The sequence below is a fragment of the Hypanus sabinus genome, chromosome 2 (assembly GCF_030144855.1).
Source record: "Hypanus sabinus isolate sHypSab1 chromosome 2, sHypSab1.hap1, whole genome shotgun sequence".
NCBI lineage: Eukaryota > Metazoa > Chordata > Chondrichthyes > Myliobatiformes > Dasyatidae > Hypanus > Hypanus sabinus.
The window spans coordinates 109,344,170-109,367,543 of NC_082707.1; the positions used below are offsets into that span (position 1 = coordinate 109,344,170).

General features: G+C 41.6%; 1 protein-coding gene across 2 annotated transcripts in view; it reads right to left on the bottom strand.

The window, feature by feature from the left end:
• Nucleotides 1-23,374, bottom strand: part of cdan1 (codanin 1) — a 243,647-nt gene that overhangs the window by 31,822 nt on the left and 188,451 nt on the right. For both annotated transcript variants that reach the window (XM_059951888.1, XM_059951897.1), the window contains one exon: nucleotides 14,446-14,509. In XM_059951888.1, the coding sequence (XP_059807871.1) occupies nucleotides 14,446-14,509 (64 nt within the window). The remainder of the gene's footprint in view (nucleotides 1-14,445; nucleotides 14,510-23,374) is intronic.

Genomic DNA, 23,374 nt, shown 5'->3' on the forward strand with positions numbered 1-23,374 from the left:
GGTAGTTAAGAAGGCCTATGGGATGCTAGGTTTCATTAAGAGGGGGATTGAGTTCAAGAGTAGAGAGGTCATGTTGCAACTCTACAAATCTCTGGTGAGACTGCACTTACAGTATTGTGTTCAAATCTGGTCATCTCATTATAGGAAGGATGTGGAAGCTATGGAGAGGGTGCAGAGGACATTTACCAGGATGTTGCCTGGTTTGGAGAACAAGTCATATGAAGCAAAGTTAGCAGAGCTGGGACTTTTCTCTTTGGAGCATAGAAGAATGAGAGGGGACGTGATAGAGGTCTACAAGATTATGAGAGGCATAGATAGGGCAGATAGTCAGTACCTGTTTCCCAGGGCACCAATAGCAAACACCAGGGGGCATATGTACAAAATTAAGGGAGGGAAGTTTAGGGGAGATATCAGAGGAAAGTTTTTTTACACAAAGGATTACCTTAGGGGTATTTAAGAGTCTCTTGGACAGGCACATGGATGAAAGAAAAATGGAGGGTTATGGGGTAGTGTGGGTTTAGTACTTTTTTAAGGATTATATGGGTCAGCATAACATGGAAGGCTGAAGGGCCTGTACTGTGCTGTAGTGTTCTATGGTTCTATGTACCCTACACCTCTGCGCATCTCACCTCAGTATTCAATAAAATTCTTGTTTGCTATTGCCCAACTAATGTTCCCATTTGGATATTTTCTCCTTTTCCCTATCTTCAAACATCTCAATCTCCCCTTATTCACCTTTCCCAATGTTCCTCCATTTACACAATGCAGCTCACACACAGCACCACCTTTCGCCTTGCAATTCCCATCACTTCACTCATGGAGAGGCTTTTGCTGATAATTCCAGGTTAACGTGGTAATTGGTTTATTACCATAAGCACTGAAATACACTGTAAAGTTTTGTTCCGGATGCCATCCATACAGATCATTTCATTACAACACTGCAATGAGCTAGTAGAAGGAAACACATTAACAGCTACATAGGACCCTGGTCAGAACCCATTTGGAGTACAGTGCTCATTTCTGGTCGCCTCACCATAGGAAGGATGTGGAAATCATAGAAAGAGTGCAGAGGAGATTTACAAGAATGTTGCCTGGATTGGGGAGCATACCTTATGAGAATAGGTTGAGTGAACTTGGCCTTTTCTCCTTGGAATGATGGAGGATGAGAGGTGACCTAATAGAGGTGTACTGTATAAGATGACGAGAGTCAGTGATTGTGTAAGATAGTCAGAGGCTTTTTCCCAGGGCAGAAATGGCTAGCACGAGAGGGCACAGTTTTAAGGTGCCTGGAAGTAGGTACAGAGGGGATGTCAGGTTTTTTTTTAAACGCAGAGAGTGGTGAGTGTGTGGAATGGGCTGCCGGTGACAGTGGTGGAGGTGGATACGATAGGGTCTTTTAAGAGACTCCTGGACAGGTATATAGAGGTCAGAAAAATAGAGGGCCATGGGTAACCCTAGGTAATTTCTCAGGTAAGGACATGTTCGGCACAGCTTTGTGGGCCGAGGGGCCTGTACTGTGCTATAGGTTTTCTATGTTTCTAAAACATAAAATAAAGAGTAAGAGTTACAGAGAAACTGCTTTGCGAACAGACAATAAGGTGCAAGGCCATAATGATGACGATTATGAAGGCAAAAGTCCATCTTATCATACAGGAGGACCCTTCAATAGTCGTATTAACAACAGGATGGATGCTACCCTCAAGCCCGGTGGCACATGCTCTCAGCCTTTTGCATCTCCTGTAGAATGGAAGGAGGGAGAAGAACGAATGTATGGGGAGAGTGAGGTTTGCTTTACTGAAACAGTGTATAGATAGAGGGGAGCCCAGTTTCCATGATTTGCTGAGCTATGTGTACAACTCTGCAGTTTCTTGTAGTCACAGGCAAATAAGCTGCAAACTGCTCTGTATAACACCGAGACATAGGAGCAGAATTAGGCCATTCAGCCCATCATGTCTGCACCAGCTCTTCATCATGGTTGATCCCGGATCCCAGTCAACCCCATAAACCTGCAATTTCACTATATCCCTTGATGTACCAACCGATCGGGAATCTATCAACTCTGCTTTAAATATACCCACAGACTTGGCCTCCACCGCAGTCTGTGGCACAGCATTTCACAGATTCACCACTCTTTTGACTAAAAAAATACCTCCTTACCTCTGAACTAAAAGGTCGTCCCTCAATCTTGAGGCTGTGCCCTCTAGTTCTGGATACTCCCCACCATGTTCACCCTATCTAGTCCTTTCAATGTTCAGTGGGTTTCAATGAGATCCCCTCCCACCACATTGTTCTAAATTCCAGTCAGTCCAGGCACAAAACTGCCAAACGCTCCTCATATGTTAACCCCTTCATTCCTGGAATCGTCCTTGTGAACCTCCTCTGGATTCTCTCCAATGACAATACATCCTTTCTGAGATAAGGGGCCTAAAACCATTGACAATATTCCAAGTATGACCTGACTAGCGTCTTATAAATCTTCAGCATTATTTCCTTGTTTTTATATTCTATTCTCCTTGAAATAAATGCCAACATTGCATTTGCCTTCTTTACTACAGACTCAACCTGTGAATTGACCTTCTGGAAACCTTGCATGAAGACTCCCAAGCCCCTTCACATCTCTTGATTTTTTAATTTTCTCCTCATTTAGATAATAGTCCTTTTACCAAAATGCATTATCATACATTTCCCAACACTGTATTTCATCTGCCAATTTTTTGCCCATTCTTCCAATTTGTTTAAGTCCTGCAGCAATCACCTTGCTTCCTCAGCATTTCCTACGCCTCTATCATCGAATCATTGACAACCTTTGCCACAAAGCCACCAATTCCATTAACTAAATCACTGACAGAATGTGAAAAGTAGTGGTCCCAATACTGACCCCGGAGGAACACCACTAGTCACTGGCAGTCAACCAGAAAGGGCCTCCCCCCTTTATTCCCACCCACTGTCCCCACCTGTCAGCCATTCCTCTATCTGTGCCAGTATATTTCCTGTAACACCATATGATTTGCTCTTGTTAAGCAGCCGCATGCGAAGTAAGTTATCAAATGTACATGGAAGTGTTGGTTGAGAGAGGGACAGGAATGGGTCATTGATGTCCCAAGGATTTGACGTTTTAGAAAAGATAGAGAGGGAGGTAAAAGAGGAGATGGGGAAGTTGCACTACAAATTAGAGATAATATCATATCTGCACTCAGAGGGAACAATAATGGAAGGCTCGTCCACTGAGTCTATATTGGTAGAACTCAAAAATAAAAAGGATGCAATCACTCTGAAGGGATTTTACAGCAGACCCCCTTATAGACACTAGAACATTAAGAAATATTAAAGAAAGGTGCAAAAACAATAGGGTGTTGTCATGGGGACTTCAACTTCCCTCATCTAAACTGGGATCTTCTTAGTGCAAGTGGTTTAGATGAGGCAGAACTTGTTAGGTGCATCCAGGAAGGTTTCTTAAATCAACATAGACATAGTCCAACAAGAGAGTGGTGATAGTTAATAGTGTTATTCTATACCACACAGTTAGCCACTCCCACATGGGAGGAGTTCTAATACTGTACAAGCAGGATTATCAATAAAGTTCAGTTGAGTATCCTGCATGCAGGTATTCTGGTGTGCTCCGCACTATATATCTGTAACAAATGCAACATGGTGTCAGAAATGGTGTTATCCCCAACAAAGAATTTACAGTTCTTGTTCGCATATATCTATGAAAAATATCCAAAGATTAAATAACTTAAACTGCCTATGCTAGTTTGCTATGTGTACCATGTGGTATGAGCTGAGAAAGGGCCAGGGTGGCTAGGCAACACCTTCAAAATGCACCCAAAAGTGAATACATTGTAATACTCTGTTGGCCACTAGCTTGGGAAAGTGCACAGAGATAACAGTCACAGCAATGAAGGCAGGGAGAGAAGACTTCTGTATTCTAAATAAATAAACAGGAAAATAGAGCAACCACACACACCTACTTGCCTAATACAGAGTCCTCCTCCCAGACATATGACTTCTCTCAACCAAGGGCCTTTGAGAGATAATAGACAATAGGTGCAGAAGTAGACCATTCAGCCCTTCGAGCCTGAACCACCATTCTGAGATCATGGCTGATCATGTACTATCAATACCCGGTTCCTGCCTTGTCCCCATATCCTTTGATTCCCCTATCCATAAGATACCTATCTAGCTCCTTCTTGAAAGCATCCAGAGAATTGGCCTCCAGTGCCTTCCGAGGCAGTGCATTCCAGACCCCCACAACTCTCTGGCAGAAGTTCTTCCTTAACTCTGTCCTAAATGACCTACCCCTTATTCTTAAACCATGTCTTAAACTGGACTCTCCCAGCATCTGGAACATATTTCCTGCCTCAGCATGTGATAGCTCACATACTTCAAGTTTATTTAGGGTTGCAAGAAATCTCACTCAGGCTTCAGAAGAGCATCAAGTAAGCACACTGATACACTGTATGGATGACAAAGCAGATGACATCATGGGTGGATTAGACCTGACAGATGCTCAGAAAAAATAAAAAACAGTGCAGGACAAATTCAAAGAATATTTCACAGCTAAGCTAAAGGTGATATATCAGAGGGCAAAGTTCAACTCCAGAAAACAGGAGCCAGATGAAAGTGTAAATGACAACTGCAAGTGGAAGTCTGAGAGATGAGCTCATGAGAGACAGGATTGTTGTCGGGCTACTAGGCACCAAACTGTCAAAGAGACTTCAGCTGCAGGCAAGTGTCACAGTAGAGAAAGCTATTACTATAGTCAGGTAGAGTGAGAATGTTCGTCAGCAACAGGCAGAACTCAGGTGAGGTAAAGCTAGAAGCCATAGAAATAGAGTACAAACAAGGTGCAATCAGAAAGTCTACAGAATGAGGTGACAATAGACCTCAAGTCAAACAAAACAGACAAGTGAAACTAACAGCAGGTAAACTGTCCAACTGCAGATGTGTCAAGTTCCATTCCACGTCAAAGAGTTGTGTCAAGCAAAAGAAGTGAAATGGCACCAATGCAATCAAGATGTTCATTATAAAAGCCAGTGTCACACAAAAGCAGTTCCCAGAAGGTCAAAGACGACCATGATTCAGATAAAGAGAAAGCTTTCCTTGATTCAAATAGACAAGGCAGGTATACTATAATTCAGTTGCAAAATGAGGCAGTGATGTTCAAAATGGACACTGAGGCAGATGTCACAATCATCCCCGAACCAGTTAAAAAACCACAAAACCAGTTTAAAAAAAAACAGGCATTGTGCTACATCCAATAAAGAAAGTGCTCAAGGGGGCAGGGAAACATTAGCGCTGTGTGAGAGGAATGTTTACTACGTCCATCCATAAAAATAAGCGGTTTAAGGAGGATGTCCATGTTGCTCAGAATCCCTTCTCATCAGTATTGGGACGACATGCCATCAAGAACCTGAACCTCATTGCAAGGTTATATTCGCTAAACAATGATCAGTAGTAAAAGTACCAAGAGTTGTTCACAAGCCTGGGGGTACTGAAAGAAGAGTACTTTATCCAACTAAGACCAGGAGTGACATCCTACTCTTAACACAGCAATGCATACACCAATCCCACAAGTTCTTCACCAAATTAGATACAAACTCAGGGTTTTGTTAGATCCATTTAGCTGCTATGTCACCAAAGCTCAAAATTTTAATCATAACATTTGGGCGCTGTGTCTTCAAAAGGCTCCCTTTTTGCATCTCATCAGCCCTTGAACTCTTTCAGATGAGGATGAACCAAACTTCGGAGGGAGTTGTAGGTGTAGTCTGCCACATGGACAATATACTCATCTTCAGAGGCTTAAGTGACGAACATGAAAAGAGTGCAACCTGCCTTGGAGAAACTGAACCAGGCTTGAATCACCTGAACAAAAACCACAAATTTGCAAAGTAGGAGGTTCAGATTTTAGGCCACCAACTGTCCTCAGAGGGAGTGTAACCAGATTCAGACAGAAGTGCAGAACATGGTACAACCTATGAATGTATCAGAGATCCAGAGTTTCCTTGGCATGGTAAACCAGCAGGGTAAGTTCATTCCACATTTGGCTGAGAAAACAAAGCCAGTACATGACCTCTCTCAGAGAAATGTTTCAACCTGGGACGCACCACAAGAGAAGTCATTCTTTTTACTTAAAGCATCTCCCCAGAGCAAGGGGTTTAGATGGGGTGGAGTTTGTTAGGTGTGTTCAGGAAGGTTTCTTGACACAGTATGTAAATAAGCCTACAAGAGGAGAGGCTGTACTTGATTTGGCATTGGGAAATGAACTTGGTCAGGTGTCAGATCTCTCAGTGATTTTGAAGATAGCGATCATAATTCTATCTCCTTGACAATAGCATTGGAAAGAGATAGGAACAGACAAGTTAAAAAAACATTTAATTGGAATAAAGGGAATGATGAGGCTATCAGGCAGGAAATTGGAGGCTTAAATTGGAAACAGATGTTCTCAGGGAAAAGTACAGAAGAAATGTGGCAAATATTCAAGGGAGTTCTGTTTAGGTACGTTCCAATGAGACAGGGAAGTTATGGTAGGGTACAGGAACCATGGTGTACAAAGGATGTAATAAATCTAGTCAAAAAGAAAAGGAAAGCTACAAAAGGTTCAGAGAGATCTAAAAGTTTATAAAGCTACTAGGAAGGAGCTTAAGAAGGAAATTAGGAGAGCCAGAAGGGACAATGAGAAGGCCTTGGTGGGCAGAATTAAGAAAAACCCCACCATTCTCCAAGTATGTGAAGAACAAGAGGATAAGACATGAAAGAATAGGACCTATCAAGTGTGACAGTGGGAGAGTGTACCGGAGAAAATAGCAGAGGTACTTAATAAATACTTAAGTATTCATTGTGGAAAAGGATCTTAGTGATAATGATGACTTGCAGCAGACTGAAAAGCATGAGCATGTAGATATTAAGAAAGAGGATGTGCTGGAGCTTTTGGAAAGCATCAAGTTGGATAAGTTGCCGGGACCGAATGAGATGTACCCCAGACTACTGCGAGAGGTGGGGGAGGTGATTGCTGAGCCTCTGGCCATTATCTCTGCATCATCAATGGGGACGGGAGTGATTGTGGAGGATTGGAGGATTGCGGTTGTTGTTCCTTTATTCAAGAAAGGGAGTAGAAATAGTCCAGGAAATTCTCGACCAGTGAGTCTTACCTCAGTGGTTGATGGAGGAGATCCTGAGATGCAGGATTTATGTACATTTGGAGAGGTATGATTAGGAGTAGTCAGCATAGCTTTGTTAAGGGCAGGTCGTGCCCTACGAGCCTGACTGAATTTTTTTTGAGGATGTGACTAAATACATTGTTGAAGGAAGAGCAGCAAATGCAGTGTATATGGATTTCAGCAAGGCATTTGATATGGTACCCCATGCAAGGCTTATTGAGAAAGTAAGGAGGTATGGGATCCAAGGGGATGTTGCTTTGTGGATCCAGAATTGGCTTGGCAACAGAAGGCAAACAGTGGTTGTAGACGGGTCATATTCTGCATGGAGGTCGGTCACCAGTGCAGTGCCTCAGGGATCTATTCTGGGACTCTTACTCTTCCTGATTTTTATAAATGACCGGGATGAGGAAGTGGAGGGCTGGGTTAGTAAGTTTGCTAATTACACAAAGGCTGGAGTTGTTGTGGATAGTGTGGAGGGCTGTCAGAGGTTACAGCGGGATACTGATAGGATGCAAATCTGGGCTGAGAAGTGGCAGATAGAGGTAAACCCAGATAAGTGTGAAGTGGTTCATTTTGGGAGGTCAAATATGCTGGCAGAATATAGTATCAATGGTAAGATTCTTGGCCGTGTGGAGGATCAGAGGGATCTTGGGGTCCGAGTCCACAGGACGCTCAAAGCAACTGCACAGGTTGACTGTGTGATTAAGAAGGCGATTGGTGTATTGGCCAAATTCAATCGTGGAATTGAATTTAGAAGCTGAGAGGTAATGTTGCAGCTATATAGGACCCTGGTCAGACCCCACTTGGGAGTACTGTCCTCAGTTCTGGTTTCCTCACTACAGGAAGGATGTGGAAACCATAGAAAGGGTGCAGAGGAGATTTACAAGGATGTTGCTGGATTGGGGAGCATGCCTTATGAGATAGGTTGAGTGAACTCGGCCTTTTCTCCTTGGAGGGACAGAAGATGAGAGGTGACCTGATAGAGGTGTACAAGATGATGAGAGGCATTGATTGTGTAGATAGTCAGAGGCTTTTTCACAGTGCTGAAATGGTTGCCACAAGAGGACACAGCTTTAAAGTGCTGGGGAGTAGGTACAGAGGAGTGGTGAGTGCGTCGAATGGGCTGCCGGCAACGGTGGTGGAGGCGGACACGATAGAGTCTTTTAGATAGGTACATTGAGCTTAGTAAAGCAGAGGGCTATAGGTAAGCCTAGTGATTTCTAAGGTAGGGACACTTCCAGTAGAATTTTCTAGGCTGAAGGGCTTCTATTGTGCTGCAGGTTTTCTGTGTTTCTTTTGCTCATCTGTCTGCTAATATTGGCGTTAGGTTTCAGCAGACACCTCTTCCTTTGGCCTAGGGGGAGTGCTCAATCAAGATGGCAGAGGTGTATGGAAATCAGTGGCATATGCATCAATAGCGCTGACTCTAACGGAACAGCATTACGCACACATCAAACCGAGGCTAGCTTTCATGTGGGCTTGTACAATGCAAAATTCCTACTTGAAACAGACAGCCACTTGTCAGCTGCCTCAGAATGAAATACTTGGATTACTTACCTCCACATCTGCAAAGGTTCAGAATGACGCTTATATGATACTGTTAGAACATTGAACATGTCCCCAGCAAATCTTCCATAACACCAGATTTTCTATCCAGGATGCCATGCAAGAGTGAGTGGACAGGACCCGACTTGTCCTCATAAAACAGTAGATACCATCATCTACTTAACTCAGCTACATGAAAGCTTCCCTGCATCACAGAGCAAACTGGACAAAATTCAGAGAGTTGAAAAAGGACCAAATCTGCAACAAGGTAGTGCAATACTGTGAGTATAGATGGCCAGCTGTTCCAAAAGGAGCTCACAAACTCAAACCTTACTGGCCTGAAAGAAATGCACACACCATTCATTCTTGGTGGTTTGCTCCTAAAGGGCATCAGGCACATCATTCCTGCTTCTATGCACACAAAATCCACCACAAACATCCAGGCATTGAAAAATATCGCCTAAGTGCAAAGCAATCTGTGTGGTGGCCTGGTCTGAGCACACAGCTGGGAAATTATGTAAAGCAATGTGAAGCATACAGAAAACTGCACAAATATCATGCTGAACTTCCCTGTTCCATGAATTCCCAGACTTTCCATGGCTAATTGCAGGCACAGATATTCTTGAGCTGAAAAGAGACAAACATCTTCTCACTGTGGATTACTACTCACAGAATGTTGAGGTATCCAAGCTGTCCTCTACACCCTCAGCAGCAGTTATACAGCACCTGAAAGCTGTATTCGCTCACCATGGAATGCAAGAGACACTTGTCTCAGACCACGGCCCACAATTCAGCTGTTCAGAATTCAAAACCTTCGTTAGGGACTATGAGTTCAAACACCAGACAAACAATCAATAGTACCCACAGGCAAATGGAAAAGTGGGAAGAGCAGTGCAAACTGTGAAGTCTCCTACTGAAAGCAAAAGACCCCAACAAAGCCCTGCTAGCTTATCGCTCCACACCTCTCGCAAGAGGCCACACGCAGTCCATCAGAGTTGTCAATGGGCCGAAAATGGAGAACAAGCCTGCCTCTTCTTCCTTCCCTTCTTCAACCTCACTTAGACAAAGTGAGACATTTTGAGCAACATACTGTGAGAAAATAAAGAGCATATGTGATCTCAGGCACAAAGCAAAATTTTTGTCATCACTTAGGTGTGGTGAAGCTGTTTGGGTTTCAGATCAATTCACTAAAGGAACAATAGTCTGGCAGCATGCACAATTGTTTGTGATCAGAGCATCACAAGGTGAAATCAGGCGGAACAGGCATGCACTCTGTGCATTCGAAGTCCACGAAAGTTAGAGGAAGCAATAGAGTTACCTGATCCTTATGATGAGGACCATTTACCTGAGGTGGACACACCTGTTCAAGAATCTCCATCTGCTCCTACACTTCCAGGAATGTAGACCAGATCCGGTAGTTCATCTGTCCCACCACAGCCAGATAGCTTAGGGCAATTAACTAAAGAGGCATAATAAACTCCTCATTTTGCCGGATTGTTCAGGTAGTCTACTCTGACTTCCATTAGATTTTGTGTTTACTTAAGAGTTCTAATGTTGAAAATGTTTCACAAAATGAGATTGTTCTTTTAAAAAAGAGGAAAACAGAGAGACACAAAATCACAGAGAAATTAAGTTAATGTTGGTATTTTTTTTTGTTTAAGAAGCATAGGTTATGTGCAATAGGTAAAGTGAACTGAATCACCCAATTTCAGTGACTAATTTCAATGCAGTTCTATGGTCCATATAACCATATAACAATCACAGCACGGAAACAGGCCATCTCGGCCCTTCTAGTCCGTGCCAAACTCTTACTCTCACCTAGTCCCACCTACCCGCACTCAGCCATAACCCTCCACTCCTTTCCTGTCCATATACCTACCCAATTTTACCTTAAATGACACAACTGAACTGGCCTCTACTACTTCTACAGGAAGCTCATTCCACACAGCTATCACTCTCTGAGTAAAGAAATACCCCCTCGTGTTTCCCTTAAACTTCTGCCCCCTAACTCTCAAATCATGTCCTCTCATTTGAATCTCCCCTACTCTCAATGGAAACAGCCTATTCACGTCAACTCTATCTATCCCTCTCAAAATTTTAAATACCTCGATCAAATCCCCCCTCAACCTTCTACACTCCAATGAATAGAGACCTAACTTGTTCAACCTTTCTCTGTAACTTAAGTGCTGAAACCCAGGTAACATCCTAGTAAATCATCTCTGCACTCTCTCTAATTTATTGATATCTTTCCAATAATTTGGTGACCAGAACTGTACACAATATTCCAAATTTGGCCTTACCAATGCCTTGTACAATTTTAACATTACATCCCAACTTCTGTACTCAATGCTTTGATTTATAAAGGCCAGCGTTCCAAAAGCCTTCTTCACCACCCTATCTTCATGAGACTCCACCTTCAGGGAACTATGCACTGTTATTCCTAGATCTCTCTGTTCCACTGCATTCCTCAATGCCCTACCATTTACCCTGTATGTTCTATTTGGATTATTCCTGCCAAAAATGTAGAACCTCACACTTCTCAGCATTAAACTCCATCTGCCAACGTTCAGCCCATTCTTCTAACCGGCATAAAAAAATCTAGTTTTTTTTTTCTTTTCCAAGAAGGGGAGATGTAGTAGCAGTTGGAGTTATTCCTATGCCATTCAGTTAGCACTCACACATGGGAGGAGTTAACATACTAGCATGGATAAAGAAGTGACTGATTGGCAGTTGGCAAAGAGTGAGAATAGAGGGAGCACATTCTGGCTAGCTGCCTGTGACTAGTGGTGCTCCACAGGGGTCTCTGTTGGGACCAATTCTTTTTACGTTATATGTCAACGATTTGGTTGATAGAATTGATGGTTTTGTTGCAAAGTTTGCAGACAATATGAAAATAGGTGGAGGGGCAGGTAGTTTTGAGGAAGTAGAGAGGCTACAGAGGGACTCAGACAGATTAGTGGAATGGACAAAGAAATGGCAGATGGAATACAGTGTCCGGAAGTATTTGGTCATGCACTTTGGTAGAAGAAATGAAAGGGTATACTATTTTCTAAATGGAGAGAAAATACAAAAAACTGAGAAGTAAAGGGACTTGGAAGTCCTTGTGCAGGATTACCTAAAGGTTAATTTCTAGGTTGAGTCTGTGGTGAGGAAGGGAAATGCAATGTTAGTATTCATTTCAAGAGGACTAGAATATAAAAGCAAGGATATAATGTTGAAACTTTATAAAGAACTGGTGAGGCATCATTTGGGAATATTGTGAGCAGGTTTGGGCCCCTTTAGAAAAGATATGCTGAAACTGGAGAGGGTTCAAAGGAGGTTCACAAAAATTATTCCAGAATTGAAAAACTTGTCATCTGAAGAACATTTGATGGCTCTGGGCCTGTATTCACTGGAATTCAGAAGAATTAAAGGTAACCTCATTGAAACCTATCAAATGGTGAAAGGGCGGGGCATGAAGAGATACGAGGAGAAGGCAGGAAAACTGAGGCTGAGAGAAAAAAATTGGACCATGCAGAAGAGTATTAAATTGGAGCAAGGCAAATTACGAGTGCCTTAGGCAGGAACCAGTGTTAATTGGGAGCAGCTGTATTTGGCTAAGTCCACATCCAACATGTGGGGAGTGTTCAAAGACCAACTACACAGGTACGTGCAAGAGTAAAGGACAGGAAAAGAGCGTGAGAGTACAGGCCAGGTATGTTCCAGTCAGAAGGAAGAACAAAGGTGGCAAGCTAAGAGAACCATTTAGTCAAGAAGAAAAAGGAAAAGTATGTAAAGCTTAGGAAGCCAGAATCAAACAGAGTCTGAGGATTTTAAAGAAGCCAGAAAAGAATGTAAGAAAGGAATTAAGAAAGCCGGGGGGGGGGGGGGGGGTGCATGAAAAATTCTTGGTAAGAAGCATTAAAGAGAATACCAAGGAATTCCATACATACTTCAAGAGAATGAGGATAACCAGGGAGATGGTACGACAACTCAAGGATAAAGGGACGAATATTTGCTTGGATTTGGATGAGGTCTTAAATTGAGTACTTCACATCAGTATTTACCAAAGAGAAGGACATGGAGTACAGGGAGATCGATGCCAAACACATTAATGTGCAAGGACATTTCAAGGTAAAGGAAGAGGTAGTGCTAGGTCTCTTAAAGAGCATTAAGATGGATTAGGGTCTGATGGTATATACCCAAGGTTATTGAGAGAGGCCAGAGATAAGATTACTGGGGTTTTGACCAAATTATTTATGTCTTCTCTAGCCATTGGTGAGGTTTCAGAAGACAGGTGAGTTCCATTATTCAAGAAGGGAATCAGGGATAATCCTGGAGACTACAGACCAGTGAATTACTGAGAGAATTCTTATGGATAGGATTTATGAGCATCTGGAAAACCATGGCCTAATTAGGGAAAGCCAGCATGACCTAGTGCGGGGCCAGTTGAGAATGATTGATAAAGGTCAAACTGTGGATGTTGTCCACATGGATTTTAGTAAGGCATTTCACAAGATCATGGGAGGCTCAATTGGAAGATTAAGAGGCATGGGATCAATGGTGATTTGGCAGTCTGAATTCAGAACTGACGCTCATAAAGAGAGAGGGTAGGGTTGAAGAGAGTTATTGTAGCTGGAGGTCTGTAGTGTTCTGCAGTGATATGTACTTGGACCTGTTGTTTATGATGTATACAAATGACCAGGATGAAAATGTAGCTGAGTAGGTTTGTAAGTTTGCAGATGATACAATGCTTGGTGGTGATGGGGATAGCATAGAAGAGTAGACGACTGGAAAATAATACAGTGGGATACAGATCAGTTACAGATAGTCACAGAGAAATGGGAGATGGAGTTTAACTCAACTGTTCTCATCTATTGAGCAGTCTGTGTGTACGATAGGATGGACTTTTGACCTCACAACTACCTTGCTTTGGCCTTGCACCTTATTGTCTACATATTCTTCAATTTCTCTGCAATTGTAATACTTTATTCTGCATTCTGTTGTTGTTTTCCCTTATCCTACCTCAATGCACTGTTATGATGAAATGAACTACATGGATAGCAGGCAGAAGAAATCTTTTCACTATACTTTGATACATGCAACAATAATAAATCAATTTCCCAGTTATTTGCATTTGAATGGACAGCCCCAGGAATATATTTAATATTCAACTCCCAAATGGCTGCAGCCTGAATCACAGCTAAAGATGATCTCACGCTAATGGATAGTAAACCATCTTTTTGATCAAGAAATCAAAGCCAAGGGTGAAGAATTAACTGGTGTTTAGCTCACTACTCCACGAGGTTTACTCACTAAGCGATGAAATAACTTTGCAGCCTCAGCACTGAAATGGCTCCATGACTGTGGACTCACTTTTGGGGACTTTGCGGTTAATGTTCTGTGTGTTATTTGCTTACTTTTATGTTGCTTGCATGACTTCTTTTCACACGCAGGGTGTTTGACAGTCTTCGTTGTGTGGGTTTTCTAAAAAATGGGTTCTATTGTGTTTCTTTGTTTCATGGCTGTCTGCAAAATGCGAACCTCAAAGTTGTATACAGTATGCATACTTTGATAACAAATTCAAAGTACATTTAAACTTGAAGGAGCTCTTTGGTTTCAGGCTGTTGACTGCTGAACTGAAAACAAAGGAACTGTCCACAAAGCTGGTGAACAGTCAGCTGCGTGTGGATCTGAGAAATAAAGTGCCCCACCCTCCCATCCATCTGATGCTGGAGCTGCCTTCAGCAGTTTAACAAACCGAAACAGACGTCTCTGTTGGAAGTAGGACTCGAATTGCTTCAGGCCCCTTTCTGCTGCAGAATCTGAAAAGTAAAGAAATGGAATGTTATTCCAGAACCTCTTTCAAAAAGGTCACTTTTGAATCACAACCACAGAAACAGTTTCATACAGATACCTCCATGTGATGAGCTGACAGAAATATAGGGCAGGAAGAGGAGGCTTGGTGAGGGACTGTGGAGAAAACCTGTGGCAGCAGGTGGGGAAGGAGTATCAAAACATTGGGGCAATAAGCAGGGTGATGACTGAACTTCCTTATACAAAGTGTAAGGAAAGATGAATAAACTCTTCTTGGGCTTCCAGTCGGATTCAGGTATAGATTTTAACTGACATTTCAATAACAAACTCTGCCATCTTCATCAGGGATGATGCCTGGACATATCTAATCCTGTGATATTTAAACCCCAATCATCTGTCCCACCTGATCGGCTAGTCCTCATCCAATGAATGAGGTTTCCAATGTTCTACCTTGCTTACAATTAAATTCCAGTTCTTACTTAGAGCAAAACCTTCATCTTTGTTAAAATTCTTTCTTCTCCAGTTTTATTTCAATGGCTTCCTTTGCCAGGCGGTACCAAAGCTATTGGTGCGGCACAGTAGTTTTACTTTTACATGGTCAATACTTTGGACATGGCAAATGCAATGTTCCTCGGGAATAGCATCCACTGGAAACTCAATCACATGGACTTATATCACAACAACAAAACCCACCATCATGCCTCCCAACACAGAGTGGTTCTTTCTACTTTAACCATGTGAAACATATTTCAGAACTATTTCAGAGAGTCTCCAGAAGAAAGTAAGAATATTTTACGTGACGATCCAACAGAATGGCTACAAGGTGAAGGATATTACTTGGGCCATTTAAAAGGCTGACAGAAAAACCATGAAACCTAACAACCAGGTGGAACCCTACGCTACAGTCTGTCTTCCCTGTATATCTTCTGTTTCTGGAAGGATTGCTGGATCTTGAAGAAATATCAGATTAATACCATCCACAAACCTGTAAGAACGCTCAAATCATAGCTTATGTCAGCCAAAGATGACCTGGGACTCAGGATGACTGGTTTATACAGGATTCCCTGTGAATGCATTACAACGTTTATCAGCCAGACGAGGGCACAGTGGACACCCTCATCAAGGAGCACAGCTGTATCCGTTTGATTTACCTGGAGAAGTTGGTGGTAGCACAACATTGTATTTGCAGTGGCCATAGGACTGATTTCGATGGCACAAACTACTGTGCCGCACCAATGGCTTTTGGAATCGCCAGGTGAAGGAAGCCATTGAAATAAAACTAGAGAAAAAGATCTTAACCAAGATGAAGGTCTGTGAGCCAGTAATCATATCATCGGAGCATCAGAGGCAGAGTAACTTCAAGTTTCTGAGTGTCACTAGCTCAGGGAACCTGTCCTGAACTCATCATATAAATATTATTGCAAAGAAAGCACGACAGCATCTCTACTTCCTAAGGAATCTGCAGAGATTCGGCATGTCATCAAAAACCTTGGCAAATTTTTATAGATATGTGGTGGAAAGTGTGCTGACTGGCTGCATTACAGCCTGGTATGGGACCATCAACATCTTTGAGCAGAAAATCCGACAAAAGATAGTGGATTTGCCTCTGTACATCAGAGGTAGAAACCCTCCCAATCATTGAGCATATCTACATGAATCATTACCATAGGAAAGCAGAATCCATCATCAAAGATCTTCACCACCCAGGCCATACTCTTTTCTTGCTACTACCATAAGGTTGAAGGTATAGCTGTCTCAGGACTACCCCTTAACCATCAGACTCTTGAACAAAAGGGGATAAATACACTCAGTCCCGTTCTATAGATTTGCTAAGTATGGCTGCAGAAGAAGTATGAGCAGACTCTACTTTCTTAGGAAGCTGAGATCCTTCAATGTGTGCATTAGGATGTTGGAGATCTTTTACCAGTCTACTGTCGTGAGAGCAGTCTTCTTTGCAGCTTTATGTTGGGGGAGCAGTTTCAGTGCTGGTGATGCAAAAAGATTAAATAAACTCATCAAAAAGGCTGGATCGATCCTTGGCTACAACCCAGACTCTTTTGAGTTAGTGGTAGAGAGGAAGTCACTAAACAAACTGTTATCCGTTATGGACAATCTGGCATATCCTCTCCATGACCTACTGAATAAGCAGCAGAGCACCCTTTCGAATAGGCTCTTTCAGCTCCACTGTCACAGGCAACGTTATAGAAAATCTTCCCTACCAAATGCAATAAGCATACAGCAGCATGCAAAAGTTTGGGCACCCCTGGTCAATTTTTCTGTTATTGTGGATAACTAAGCCAGTAAAAGATTACCTCATTTCCAAAAGGCATAAAGTTAAACATGACACATTTCTTTAACATTTTAAGCAAGATTACTTTTTTATTTCCATATGACAAAAAAGGAAAAGGGCCTGAAGCAAAAGCTTGGGCACCCAGCATGGTCAGTAGTTAGTAACACCCCCTTTGGCAAGTTTCATAGCTTGTAAATGCTTTTCATAGCCAGCTAAAAGTCTTTCAATTCTGGTTTGGGGGATTTTTGCCCTCTTCCTTGCAAAAGGCTTCTAGTTCTGTGAGATTCTTGGGCCGTCTTGCGTGCACTGCTCTTTTGAGATCTATCCACAGAATTTCCATGACGGTTAGGTCGGGATACTGTGAGGGCCATGGCAAAACCTTCAGCTTGCGCCTCTTGAGGTAGTCCATTGTGGATTCTGAGGTGTGCTTAGGATCATTATCCTGTTGTACAAGCCATCTGCTTTTCATCATCAGCTTTTTTACAGACAGTGTGATGTTTGCTTCCAGAATTTGCTGGTATTTAATTAAATTCATTCTTCCTTCTACCATTGAAAAGTTCCCCGTGCCACTGGCTGCAAAACAAGCCCAAAGCAAGATCGATCCACCCTGTGCTAAACAGTTGGAGAGGTGTTCTTTTCATGAAATTCTCCACCCTTGAGGTTTCCGGTGATGTCATCGTCGAAGATGGCAGCTTAAATCACTAGCTCCTCCAGAAAAACGCGTATTAAGCCCCGTTAACCCATCAAATATAATATTTTTCGAAAAATATTTAAACTGAAAAGAGGGGCAAGAATGGGGAAAAAGAATGGAAATAAAAAAGCGACACTGCAGAGCCTGTGGCCGAGAGGAGTGCAGCGAGCGGCTCTCCTACCCGACTGTGTGCTAGTGAGGTGGACGCTGGGCCTCATTCAGGCGAAGCGGCGAATATCTTCGAAATCCTGAAAGAAATAATGGAGATCCAGAAAGATATCAAGCAGCAGCTTCATGATATTAAGTCAGAGCTCGCCAGCGTTAACAAAAAATAGTGGTGGCAGAGACTCGAATTGAGAAGGTGGAAGATCATGTTCAAAAAATGGAATGGATACTGAGTAAGACAATAAAAATATTACATCACCAAGAAGGTAAACTGCTTGACCTGGAGGGAAGATCACGGCGGAAAAATATCAGAATCTACAACGTTCCCAAAGGAGCGGAGGGCTCGTCTATGATGGAGTTTGTCGGGAAGTTACTGTGGGATGCGCTGGATCTTCCCCCGGCTATGAAGCTGGAAGTCGAAAGAGCCCACCGCGCGTTAGTCCCTAAACCTGCCCAGGATAGAAAGCCATGCTCAATAATAATTAAATTCCTTCAGTACAGCACCAAGGCGGAGATTCTACAAAGGGCCTGGGGTAAGAAGAGAGTGTTTTCTGAGGATAAGTTAATATATTTCGACCAAGATTAACCCCCCCCCCCCCCGCGGTCCTCCAGAAAAGCAAAGAATACTCTGAAGTAAAGCGAGTACTAAAGCAAAATAAGATTAGATTTCAAACTCCGTACCCTGCTAAACTTCGAGTGTTTTATGACAACGGGACGCAGTTGTACCGGACAGTGGAAGAGGTGACTACAGACATGAAGGCCAAAGGGTTGCCCGTCAGCGTGACCAAAACGAGGGAAAGCCTGACTGAGGAATTATCCCGCTCCGCTTGGGAAATAGTGCGAGAAACGAGAAGGCAGGAAACGAGGGGAGGCCGAGAGAAATATATCAGGAAGAGACCGGGAGTTTCCCAAAGACAGTCCTCAACCCCTTCAGAAGAGCCATAAGGTTTGGCTAACTTAAAAATGTGGAGAAGCTAAACGGAAGCAAAAGTACACGGTAATATACCTATCTCGAGAAATACTTATCATAACGTGGATTTTATATTACTTAGTTGTTATTCTTTATTCGCTCACTTACTCCTTTTTCCCCGCCAAAATGAGAATATATATATATGGGTGCATATATGTGTATGTATGTATGTGTGTGCGTGTGTATGTATATATATATAGGAGTACACATGGAAATCTTTTCGGTGTAATGGATTTGTTCACTGACTTTTATGAATACTGCAATGGGGGCCCTCAACTCACAAATAGGAGGGGTTATCCCCCACAGATAGACATTTCCTCTAGCTCAACGCAGGGTCATCTACTAGAGACCTCAGCCTTGGAATCTCACGTTCGTTGCCATTTTTGTTATTATTTGCGTTTCTTGGTTCTTATTTGTTCAGGGAGTAGATCAATTAAGTTTTATTCTAATTTCAATGATACATTGACAGATAAATACAGATGGCTAAGGACAAGGTAAAATTCATTTCTTTTAATGTCAATGGGCTATTATATCCAATCAAATGTAAGAGAATTTTATCCAAAATGAAAAAAGAACAAGCCCATGTAGTATATTTACAGGAAACTCATTTAAGTGATAATGAGCATTAAAAACTAAAGAGAATGGCTTCACTAATCTGTTTTTCTCCTCATATAAATCAGGACATAGGAGAGGACTTGTTATTCTTATTTCAAGTAAGCTAAATTTTGAAAAAGTATTCAAAATGGGAGATAAAGAGGACAGATATATTCTGGTAAGGGGGAATATAGACGACAACTCAGTTACTCTATTGAATATATACGCACCCCCAGGAAGTGATATTGGTTTCTTTCAGAAAATTACTGATATTATGGTAACAGAAACAGGTCTCCTGATATTTGGGGGAGACTTAAATTTACAATTACAACCAAACTTAGACTCTTCCAATAGAAAAACCTATGAAACAAAATCTTTACATAAGAAAGTTAATACACTTTTTGAGGATGTTGGTTTAATTGATATATGGAGGGACCTTTTCCCTGACAGAAGGGATTACACTCATTATTCTACTCCCCATTCTGTATATACGAGAACAGACTATTTCATAACATTTGGAGAAGACAAAGACAAAATAAAACACCTGTGGAATTGGGACAATAGATTTAAGTGACCATGCACCGATATATTTATCTGTTGATTTTGACCTACAACCAAAGAATACTATTTGAAAACTAAATTCAAGTCTACTCAATGATCCCTACTTTAAGGAACAAATTAAAACAGAAATTGGTCTCTACTTAGAATTTAATGATAATGGAGAGGTTTCACCTCTGAAGGCAGTCTTAAGAGGGAAAATTATAGGATAATGATCCTAAACACACCTCAAAATCCACAATGGTCTACCTCAGAGGCGCAAGCTGAAGGTTTTGCCATGACCCTCACAGTCCGCCGACCTAAACATCATGGAAAATCTGTGGATAGACCTCAAAAGAGCAGTGCATGCAAGACGGCCCAAGAATCTCACAGAACTAGAAGCCTTTTGCAAGGACGAATGGGTGAAAATGCCCCAAACAAGAATTGAAAGACTCTTAGCTGGCTACAAAAACCGTTTACAAGCTGTGATACTTGCCAGAGGGGGTGTTACTAACTACTGAAATGTAGGGTGCCCAAACTTTTGCTTCAGGCCCTTTTCCTTTTTTGTTATTTTGAAACTGTAAAAGATGGAAATAAAAAAGTAAGCTTGTTTAAAATATTAAAGAAATGTGTCATCTTTTACTTGCTTAGCTATTCACAGTAACAGAAATATTGATCGGGGTGCCCAAACTTTTGCATGCCACTGTATACAACAGTTGATTTCTGTGCGACAGGCGAACAATAGTTTCTGTTTTATTATTTTGTACATTATTACACATTGGCAAAATATTAGTTCATTATTCTGTATTTTATTATTAGTTAATAGTATTATATTTATTATTATTGCTAGTGCACTTTTAAACGTTGCTGCTGTAACGAAATAATTTCCCACTTGGGAAAGAATCTCAGAGTTGTATGTGGTGACAAGTACGTGCTCTGAGAATAACTTTTACTTTGTGCTTTGAAGTAAGAATTGGAATTCAATTGTAAATAAGATGGGATAGCAGTAACCAGATTGGGTGAGGACTAACCAGGAGGGACAGATGAGGCGGGTATATATACCACTGGATGAGACATGCCTAGGCATCATCCCTGATGAAGTTGGCACAGTCTGTCATTGAAACGTCGGTTAAAATTGATACTTGTATCTGGCTGAAAGTTTATTCATGATATTCGCTGGGAAAACACTCGATCCTTTTTGTAAGGAAAGACCTTCAATAATGAAGAGGTTGCACCTGTCAGTGAAGAGACTGGTGCTGGGATTTACAATTTAGAACATTAACATTGTGTGGGATATTACATTTTTTTAAGGTTTTATAACCCTCTGAAATCTATTGGTCAATGCAATCTACATCAATAATCTGTAGTTCCTGCAATTGAGATTTTTGAGACAATTAAAGGCTACAAAAGTCACTACCAGCAAAACCAACTATATTCCAGCTATCTTTGGTCTATACTAGTTAGAACATAGAAAGTACAGCACAGGAGCAGGCCATTCTACTGAACTAATTAAATGAACAATGAAATGCCCAAGTAAACTAATCCCTCCTGCCTACATAATTTCAATATTCCTCTAATCTCTGCACATTCATGTGCCAATCTAACAGTTTCTTAAATGCCCTTTTCATCTGCAACCACCATGACCATGGTAGCACATTCCAAGCCCCACCATTCAAAGGAACTTAACCTGTACATCTCCTCTCACCTTAAATACATACCTTCTAGTATAAGACATTACAATCCTGAGAGAAAGATGCTAACTGTCTATCAACGTCTCTTCTATTTTAAACTTCCGCTTCAGCCTCCAACCCTCTAAGTTCAAAGTATATTCATTATCATATAGGTATCTCATATTACCTTGCGATTCATTTTCTTGCAGGTATTCACAATAGAACAAAGAAATACAATAGAATCAATGAAAAGCTATGCACAAAGATGACAAATAAAGTGCAAAAAAGACAAATCATGTAAATAAATACATAAATAATGCAGGGTGGATGAGTTGCAGAATACTTAAAGTGAGTCTATAGGGTACAGAATCAGTTCAATGTAGGGAGAACAACCCAAGTCTGTCCAAACTTTCATTATAGCTCATACCCTATAACCTTAGAAGCATACTGATAAACTACTTCTGCATCCTTACCACAATCTCCACATCCTTCCTGTGACTAGAAATACATGCATTACAAGAGCAGTCTGACTGAAGTTTCATATACCCACAGGATGGTTTCTTACTCTTATACGCATCACCCCATCACTGAAGTCAAGTATGCCATGCCTTCTTTACCACGTTATCCACTTGCATAGCCACTTTCGAAGAACTAAGACCCTAAGATCCTTCTGTAGCTGAACACTATTAAAGGGTCTACCATCAATTGTATACTTCCTCCCTTTACTTGATATTCCCAAGTGCAACACCTCATACTTGCCTGATTTAAACTTCATCTGTCACTTCTGTCCATATCTGTAACTGATCTACATCCTGCTGAGTTTGTGATAGTTCTTTACACTGTCCACAACTCCACCAAACATGGTGTCATCCGCAAATGATGATCCACTCATCTATGCTTTCATCCAAGCCATTGACAAGCATCATAAATGAAAAAGTTTGTGAATCATTTGGAATTACCTGATTTTCTGCATAAATTACTCATAAAATGTGGTTTTCATCCAAGTCACAAACACAATCTGCCTAAGCTAATAACACGCAAACAATTCTACTTCTTTTCATCAATCCTGAGTTACCATTTAAACAATCACTGTCTAGATTCAAAAAAGTACGTAAAACTCGGGGGCAATGCCTTCTACAAAAGCCATTTGGAGTCAGCTGTTCCAATCAATGAGATGAGATTGGAGGCGGGTTGTAGAGGTGCCCTGCCCTATAAAAAAAAGGCAAAGTCAAGTTGAAGACAGAGCCTGCACTTCTCAAGAAAGATCTGTTAATGTGCACCATGCTTCAATCAAAACAACTCTCAGAAGACTTTAGAATAATTGCACAGATGCATGAAGATGAAAGAAGCTACAAAAGCATTTCTAAAGACCTGAGTATTCATCAGTCCACAGTAAAATAAATTGTCTACAAATGGAGAAAAGTTAGTACTGTTGTTACTCTCCCTAGGAGTGGGCATCCTGCAAAGATCACACCAAGAACACAATATGCAATGCAGAAGGAGGTGAGAAAGAACCCAAGGGTAACAGCAAAAGACCTGCAGAGATCTCTAGAACTTGCTGAAGTCTCAGTTCATGTGTTCACTATAAGGAAAACATTGAACAAAAATGGTGTTCATGGTAGGAACACCAAAAGAAAACATTGCTATGCAACTCAAGTTTACAAAAGACCACCTGGATGTTCCACAATGCCTCTGGAACAATGTTCTGTAGACAGATAAGACTAAAGTTGAAATTTTTTGCAGAAATGTGCACAGCTAATGTATGCTTGGAGGGGAAAGGGCATTGCATACCAAACACCAAAACCTCATCGTAATTGTGAAGCATGCTGTTTGAAGCATCATGGTTTGGGGCTGCTTTGCTGCCTCAGAGCCTGGACAGCTTGGATGACGCAACAACACAATGGTCCAAAACACAAAGAGTAAATCAACAACAGAATCGTTTATAAAAATGAAAAT